The following is a 7,987-nucleotide window of genomic DNA, read 5'->3' on the forward strand; positions in this document are numbered from 1 at the left end:
CTCCATCTCCTGGGCTCAAGCGATTCTCCTGCCTCCGCCTCCCAAGTAGCTGGGACTACAGGCACCCGCCACAATGCCCAGCTATTTTTTGGTTGCAGCCGTCGTTTGGCAGGCCGGGCTGGATTCAAACCTGCCAGCTCAGGTATATGTGGCTGGCGCCTTAGCCGGTTGAACCATAGGCGCCGAGCCATACTTCACATATTGTAACTCACTTAATCCTCCCCATGCTGTGAGCTAGGTAATAGTATTATCATTCCCATTGATGGATAAAGAAAATGGAGTGAACAGAGGTTAAATCATTTACTAAAACCCAAAGCACACAGCTAATTAAATTGAGAGGCAATGATTGAACCCAAGCAGTCCATCTAGAGTCTCTGTACACAAAGGATGAGGCCACCTTCCCGTCTACCCATCAGTCAGAAAGTATTTGGGTTCCTTCCACTTTGCATCCAGCACTGCTCCCAGCCACTAGTGAGAACAATCCAAAAGAGACAAACCCAGACCCTCGTGGGATGATAATATCACAAGGGAGTTTAATAATAATAGTAGTAATACAACTAGCTTATATTTTCAGCCTTTACTGTGTGCATCCTAAACATTTTACATGTATTTATTCATTTAGTCCTCACAACAGCTTTGTAAGGTAGAATCCCCATTTCACAGAGGGCCATAACAATGAGCCTTAATTCCTACAATAGAGAGTGGTAGGATCAGATGAAGCCATGGCAGCTGGATGCCAGAGCCCCATCTCCTAACTGAAACTCTTTTCTTACCTTTTTTCCTGTCCCAAGATCTCCCAGGCCTGCTCTTGCTGAGTTGGGAGGAGCTTCCTCTCCAGCAGGGTCCAGCTTTGCTCACCCCATACCTCCCAGAGCCCCTCTCCCTTGAGACATCTGGGTGGTGAGATGCCGCTTAGGCAAGGGAGGGGATGGCAACTCCATCGGGAACTCCCCAGGCCCAGCCACTTCTACAGGCAAAGGCCCAGGCTATCACCATCTCTCTATACAGACACTGAGTTGTCCTCCCCATGCCCTACCTACCTTCCTTAGCAGTGCAAGCTCCCAGTTTGCTCCTGGGTGGGGGGCAAGGCTGGGATAAGGCTTCAGACCAACAGCCTCTGGGGCTGCGGCAGAAAGCACTAAGCTTTCCCTAGTCCCTTCCTCAATCCTGCCAAGCCCCCCTCCCCTCCATTTCCATCCCAGGTAGAACCCTACCCCTTCCCACTCTCAGAAAGGGGAAGGAGGGGACAGGCCTTGGTTTATCCATCCGTTCCCTCTCTCCCATCCTCCCTTTTTTCATTCCCCTGACAACCAAACCAGACCCAATCAAGGAGAAGGACCTGGCAGCTGTGCAGGGAGAGACTAATGGCCCAGAAGGAAGGAGGGGCCTAGAGAGGAAAGGAAGGCGGGTAGGGATGTGAGCAGGCGGGCGTTGGCTCTGACCCATCTCAGAGGATACACAGTGGGGGGAGGGGTCCTCTGCCCTGCAATACGGATGAACTGGCCAGCCAGGGAGCCGCCCTCCTCATCCCCAGACAGAGATCCAGCCTGGAGCTCCAAACCTACTTCCTCAGACACACAGCTCTCATCCTCAGGTTCAATTTGAGGCAGATCCATCCTACAGGAGAGGTCTAGAGTCCCTGGCCACAGCAACAGCCCCAGGGCTCCTGGCAGACCCAACAGGCCTCAGTATCCTGGCTCCTGCAGACTGTTCTTGCTGCCTGTCCACCTGGGCCTGCCTGTCCACCCTGGGCAGCCAGTGCTGACATACAAAGGCCAGAATCAGCCTTTTCACTAACTCTAGGGTGGGGGAGGTATGAAGGGATGTGTGGCCTTGTGTTTGTGTGTTTCTGTGTATAATGACAGTTCATATAGGTACATGGGATTATGTGTATGCACCTGTGTGCACGTTTGTGGGTCTGTTCTGGAGCCTTCTCTCTCTTCTTTCTGCCCTTGGGGATGGGTGCCTTCTCTTTTCCTACCTCTTCTCAACCAGCCCCACCCATCCCTGGGTACCTGCAACTCCTCCATACTGGAAACCGGTGCCTGCCGGTCCATCCATCTTTCAACCTTGGCAGCAGCTGTTGGCCCTCAGCCCCCTCCCCTCCCTACCTCAAGAATCACTCTCATTCCGGGAAGGCCCGTGATTGAGCAGTCAGTGGGGGGCAGGGGGAATCCAGTAAACCCAGACAGCATACAGCGGCTATTCAGCTGGCTTCTGGCATGGCACAGACACTCTCCAGTGGGATCCAGATGTTCCCACCTATGATGTTCCCACCCTGTTGGGGTAGTCCAGGTTTGGGGACTGTGTCTTTAAGGCTGAAACATCAGCAGGCAACCTCTGCTGGGCCAAGTGTTCAGGAGAGGGGGAGGGGGTTGGTCAGTCCATTAGCCGCATAGCTGGCGCCAGACACCAATCCTTCCCCCTGGCCCTGGGGATTTGGTAGTGACCAGCCTTCCTTAGCCCCTCTACCTCTGCTCTCCTGTCCCCCAATTCACTCTAGGCATGGTGAAGGAGTGAGTAGTTGACAGCAAGTGAAAGTACAGCCCAGCATTTAGGAGACAGGTTGGGGCATAAGCTCTGGGGCCTAAGCCAGGCCAACTCTATCCACCTGGCCTTCTCCTGACTCATGTGCCAGAAGTCTGCACTTTAACCTTAGGACTTCCTGTCCTCTAATTTTTACCAGCTCTTTCAGACAGGTACCCCAGATGGAGTCAGGCCCTCCCACCCTAAACTCCAGCTTCCGATGCTTGCTGGAAGGTGCTGACCCTGGCCTGAATATGGTTGTCATCCCTGCTTCCTTCCCTGCCAGCAACAGGGGGAACCAAGTAGGCAGAGCACCAGCAACCAGAGGGTGCTGTTCCGCAGGGGTGGGGCATCCCCCTCCCCACACAGCCCCGCTCTCCCGGGCTGTCAGGCCAGTGGGAGGAGCTGCCCATGCCCCCCCTGAGACCGCAAGGCTATAAAGCTGCCTGGTAGCGGTCTGAGGCTCTTCCCAGCCCCCGGCCTAGCTGCGAACGGTAACTGCCCATCTTCGGCCGCCATGAGCCACCACCCGTCGGGCCTCCGGGCCGGCGTCAGCTCCACCTCATACCGCCGCACCTTCGGGCCACCGCCCTCACTATCCCCCGGGGCCTTCTCCTACTCGTCCAGCTCTCGCTTCTCCAGCAGCCGCCTGCTGGGCTCAGCGTCCCCGAGCTACTCCGTACGCCTGGGCAGCTTCCGAGGTCCCCGGGCAGGTGCCGGCGCCCTTCTGCGCCTGCCTTCGGAGCGCCTCGACTTCTCCATGGCTGAGGCCCTCAACCAGGAGTTCCTGGCCACACGCAGCAACGAGAAGCAGGAGCTGCAGGAGCTTAACGATCGCTTCGCCAACTTCATTGAGAAGGTGCGCTTCCTGGAACAGCAGAACGCGGCCCTGCGTGGGGAGCTTAGTCAGGCCCGGGGCCAGGAGCCGGCGCGCGCGGACCAGCTGTGCCAGCAGGAGCTGCGCGAGCTGCGGCGAGAGCTAGAGCTACTGGGACGCGAGCGCGACCGGGTGCAGGTGGAGCGCGACGGGCTGGCGGAGGACTTGGCAGCTCTTAAGCAGAGGTCAGGGGGCAGGACTGGGCGGTGGCCGTCGAGCGGCTGCTCCTCTCCCTCATTCCTTCCCAATCAGCAGCCCAAGGGCGTGGCTCCCCTTACCAACCCAATGTGTATAGGCAGCATTTTCGCCCGTGGGCTCCAAACCCTCACTTGGCTCTGAGAGTCTGAAGAGGTGTGGGAGGAGTATCTATGCCTCCCCAGTGTACTAAGGAGACCTTGTCAGCTCCCAGCCCTTTAGTGAGAAAGTGGGATCCATTAAATCAGGCAGCCTGAAGCTTTCCCCGCAGAGTCCTGGGCAGCAGCAGCATCTAACCCTGAAGCTGGGGGGCGCTGTCTGGGGTGAGAGCTGAGGGCCTTAATCCTGCAACTGTCTCTGCGCCTCCTTCCGCTCAGGTTGGAGGAGGAGATGCGCAAGAGGGAGGATGCGGAGCACAACCTCGTGCTCTTCCGCAAGGTGAGCTGGGGTTCCTGTTACAGTTCCGCCTCCTCATCCCTACCCGCAACCTGAGTATCCAGGACTGGCATCGGTGGGTGTGTAAGGGTTGGGGCAACCAGACCTCTCCAGAAGCAGGCCGGGAAGACCTGACCCTTCCTTAGCCTAACCAGTCCCTCCCTTCTCTTGAACCCCACTGCCACCCCGCAAAGGACGTGGACGATGCCACCCTGTCCCGCCTGGAACTAGAGCGCAAGATTGAGTCTTTGATGGATGAGATTGAGTTTCTCAAGAAGCTGCACGAGGAGGTGGGTGGACCCAGGTGTCAAGGGTGGCTTCGAAAGTTAGAGGGGGTGGTCTCGCTGGAGTTGCGTAGAGGAAGCTCTGAAGGAGGCTGACGAGTGGAATGGCAGAATCTGCCTGAGGATAAGAAGTGAGATTGGCGGGGTAGATTGTCACTCAACCCCTTCACAGGTGGTCTGACTCCCGCCCTTGCGCCACCTGGTGGCAGAAAGCAGGGCTGGACCCTTGTGACCTGGCAGCTGCATTAGAGCCACCAGACCGCAGGGAGAGTCTTCCTGGGGTCGCTGCACTCCCTGGTACCCCCTTCTGTTCATTCAAGTATTTCTTCTCTTCTATGTGCTCTAACTGCGTGGCCCGGCTTGGGATTTGCGCTGTCGGGTCGTCCACTGCCTGTCCTGGGCCGTAGGAGCTTCGAGACCTGCAGATGAGCGTGGAGAGCCAGCAGGTGCAGCAGGTGGAGGTGGAAGCAACTGTGAAGCCAGAGCTGACAGCAGCCCTGAGGGACATCCGAGCACAGTACGAAAGTATTGCGGCGAAGAACCTGCAGGAGGCGGAGGAGTGGTATAAGTCCAAGGTGGGAGAGCCCGGGAGGGTCTAGGAGGGAAGTGCTGAGTTGGTGCGGCGCGTCCTGGCCGGCTCAAGCCCAGGTCGCCCCGCCCTTCCTTCGCAGTACGCGGACTTATCCGATGCCGCCAATCGGAACCACGAGGCCCTGCGCCAGGCCAAGCTGGAGATGAACGAGTCCCGACGCCAGATCCAGAGTCTGACGTGCGAGGTGGATGGGCTTCGCGGCACGGTGAGTACGGAGCTGCGCGCCCAAGCCCAGGGGGCGGACGACGAAGGGTCCCTTGACTGGCTCCCCTTCGCTCCCGCCCTAGAACGAAGCGCTGCTCAGACAGCTGCGGGAGCTGGAGGAGCAGTTCGCCCTGGAGGCGGGCGGGTACCAGGCGGGAGCCGCGCGGCTCGAGGAGGAGCTGCGGCAGCTAAAGGAAGAGATGGCGCGGCACTTGCGTGAGTACCAGGAGCTCCTAAACGTCAAAATGGCCCTAGACATCGAGATCGCCACCTACCGCAAGCTGCTGGAGGGCGAGGAGAGCCGGTAAGGGGCTGAGGCCGGGGCGTGGCGTGGCAGGAAGAGGTTGGGACTAGACGCAGGAGAGGGGCGTGGCCTGCCCAGGGGCGCTGACCACGCACATTACCTGCAGGATCTCGGTGCCTGTCCATTCCTTTGCCTCCTTGAATATAAAGACCACTGGTGAGTCTTCCACGTCGGGTTTTTACTCGTGCACTTCTGCGCTGATCGGACTTTTGGTCTGGCTCTTTCAGGGATCTGTTTTCTTCATGAGACCGCCCAATCCTGACCTATGCCTGCCCCTACCCACCCCTCAAGCCCCGCCCCACTTCTGCCCTTGAGGATGAGAGTGGGAGCATAAAAGGAGAGAAATCCCAAGGCTTTCCACTCCCACCCCTTGTCCTGTTCTCTCCAGTGCCTGAGGTGGAGCCTTCCCAAGACAGCCACAGCCGGAAGATGGTTCTGATCAAGACAATTGAGACCCGGGACGGGGAGGTAAGACAGGTCCTCTGATCCGAGGACTCCATCATTTCCCATGTTATTTCTGAGCTGCAGCCTGGCTGCGGGTGATCTTAGCGTGATGTGGGTGGGTGGTGGGTGGGTGGTTCTTCGGGAGAGACAAGAAGAAACAGAAGGGGGATGGATAAACTGGAGCCTCAGGTGGTTATGCCAGCACCGTAGTCCAAAGAAGCTGGAAGGGGCGGCGCCTCTGGCTCAGTGAGTAGGGTGCCAGCCCCAAATACCGAGAATGGCGGGTTCAAAGCCGTCCCGGCCAAACTGCAACCAAAAAATAGCCGGGTGTTGTGGCGGGCGCTTGTAGTCCCAGCTACTCAGGAGGCTGAGGCAAGAGACTCAATTGAGCCAGAGAGTTTGAAGTTGCTATGAGCTGTGACACCATGGCACTATACCCAGGGTGACAGCTTGAGACTTTGTCTCAAAAAAAAAAAAAAAAAAGCAAAGAAGCTGGAAGAGCGGCGCTGAATGGTCCATTCTTGTCATTTGCCTCGGCCCCAGCAGGTGGTGACGGAGTCCCAGAAGGAGCAGCGCAGTGAGCTGGACAAGTCGTCTACTCACAGCTACTGAATCCCTTGGTCTGAAGATGCCTGACCCTGCCCTGGGCCTGCTCTAAGCCCAAATCCTAACACCAATCCTGAATTAGTCTCCCTTCCCTCTGCATGTGTCTAAGATGGGGTACCAATCCCCCCCTTTCCTGGCCTACAACCAAGCCCTACCTGACTAGCAGTTGGTGGGCATGTCCATGCCCTGACACAGATGTGACTTGTGTCCTCCTCCTTTTCCTATAGTGGTAAAAATCCAGTGACACCCCCACCACACACAAGTCTCTCCAGCCATGATCCTCTGGCTAATGGGTGGGCCAGGGTCAGAGTTTCACTTTTGAATTAAGTAAAGCTGCTGTTAAGAGAAACCACTCCAGTGCATCTGTGTCTGTGGGAGTGGGGGAGACACCTCAGGGCGGAGCCTTGGCAGAATCTTCTTTGTCTCTAGTCATTTCTGACTCTCTCTACCTTGGTATTTGTGACTCCTCTTGACCCCACTGGGTTTTCTCCTATCTCTCCATCCATTCCTTCTCAGTGTCCAGCTGCCTGCTGGGTGTCCCAAAAGAGCTCTCACCTCCCTCTCAGTCTGTATTCATGTTCATCCTCGGATTCCCCATCCCAGAAGAAGACACCATTAGCACACCTATCGCCCAAATTAGATTTCACCTCATCCTACACACCTTTCTTTTCTTCAACTACCCCCTAAGTCTATGAAGCCTGCTTCCTAACTCTTCTAAGTCTGTCTAGGTCTCCCCATCTCCATGACCACCCCCTAGTCCAGGCTATCATCAACTGTTGCCTGGTTATATTATCTGCATTATCAGTGGTTTCCTTACCCTGGCCTTGCCCAGTGACCTACCCGAATCTATTCAATATCCTTAGATAGCAAATCAAATTCTGCTATGACCACCCCTGCACCTGCTTGAAAATGTCTTATTTCTGCACTGTCCACCAACTCCATTCCAAGTTACCCTTGTTTTCATGTCAAAATCCACTTCTGGATTTAAGATTATCTTCACTCATTTATGGTGCTAGGTACGGGGACTAATCCAGAGTCCCTGTTCTCAAGGAGCTCCCAGTCTGGGGTGGAAGAGGTAGACAAATAAACAGACAATTGTTACCTCCAGCTAAGTGCTCTGCCTAGGGTAAGCAGATGGTGGTGTTGTAACACGAAAGGAGTGCCTAACCTAGAATTGGGGGGTGGTATAGGGATGGCTTCCCAGAGAGATGACATCATCTGAAGGAAGAGTAGGAGTTAGGTGAAGCAGAGAGAGAAGGAGGACTTTTTAGGTAGAGAAATCATCCAGGAAGTAAGAGAGAGCAAGTTTGGGAACAGAAAGAAGTCCCATGCTGGAGTGAAGGATAGAATGGAAGGAACAGTATTGAGGCTGGAAAGATGAAATAAGGACAAAATCATGCAGGGCTTGATAAGCCATATTGAGACTTCCATAGCTGGCTCGGCGCCTATAGCTCAACCGGCTAAGGCACCAGCCACATACACCTAAGGTGGCGGGTTCGAATCCCCAGCCCGGACCCACC

The 7,987-nt window shown here is 56.0% G+C and overlaps 1 protein-coding gene across 2 annotated transcripts; it reads left to right on the plus strand.

The window, feature by feature from the left end:
- The first annotated feature begins 2,799 nt into the window (after nucleotides 1–2,799).
- Nucleotides 2,800–6,816, plus strand: PRPH (peripherin). Of its 2 annotated transcripts, none has more exons than XM_003793609.2 (9): nucleotides 2,800–3,588; nucleotides 3,976–4,036; nucleotides 4,228–4,323; nucleotides 4,725–4,892; nucleotides 4,989–5,114; nucleotides 5,197–5,417; nucleotides 5,524–5,573; nucleotides 5,806–5,885; nucleotides 6,408–6,816. In XM_003793609.2, the coding sequence occupies exons 1-9, from the start codon at nucleotides 3,044–3,046 to the stop codon at nucleotides 6,471–6,473; spliced, it is 1,413 nt and encodes a 470-aa protein (XP_003793657.1). In that variant the 5' UTR covers nucleotides 2,800–3,043; the 3' UTR covers nucleotides 6,474–6,816. The 2 variants fall into 2 exon arrangements, with proteins under 2 accessions (XP_003793657.1, XP_012662937.1); XM_012807483.2 differs by having other exon boundaries at nucleotides 3,035–3,588; nucleotides 6,405–6,808.
- Nucleotides 6,817–7,987: the final 1,171 nt, after the last annotated feature.

This window comes from Otolemur garnettii, unplaced genomic scaffold (assembly GCF_000181295.1).
Source record: "Otolemur garnettii isolate 467f Iridium unplaced genomic scaffold, OtoGar3 scaffold00070, whole genome shotgun sequence".
Taxonomy (NCBI): domain Eukaryota; kingdom Metazoa; phylum Chordata; class Mammalia; order Primates; family Galagidae; genus Otolemur; species Otolemur garnettii.

Coding starts and splice junctions, on each gene's coding strand:
- PRPH (XM_012807483.2), top strand. CDS start 3,044: ATGAGCCACCACCCGTCGGGCCTCCGGGCCGGCGTCAGCTCCACCTCA. Junction 3,589..3,975: donor TTGGCAGCTCTTAAGCAGAG/GTCAGGGGGCAG, acceptor CCTTCCGCTCAG/GTTGGAGGAGGAGATGCGCA. Junction 5,115..5,196: donor TGGATGGGCTTCGCGGCACG/GTGAGTACGGAG, acceptor CTCCCGCCCTAG/AACGAAGCGCTGCTCAGACA.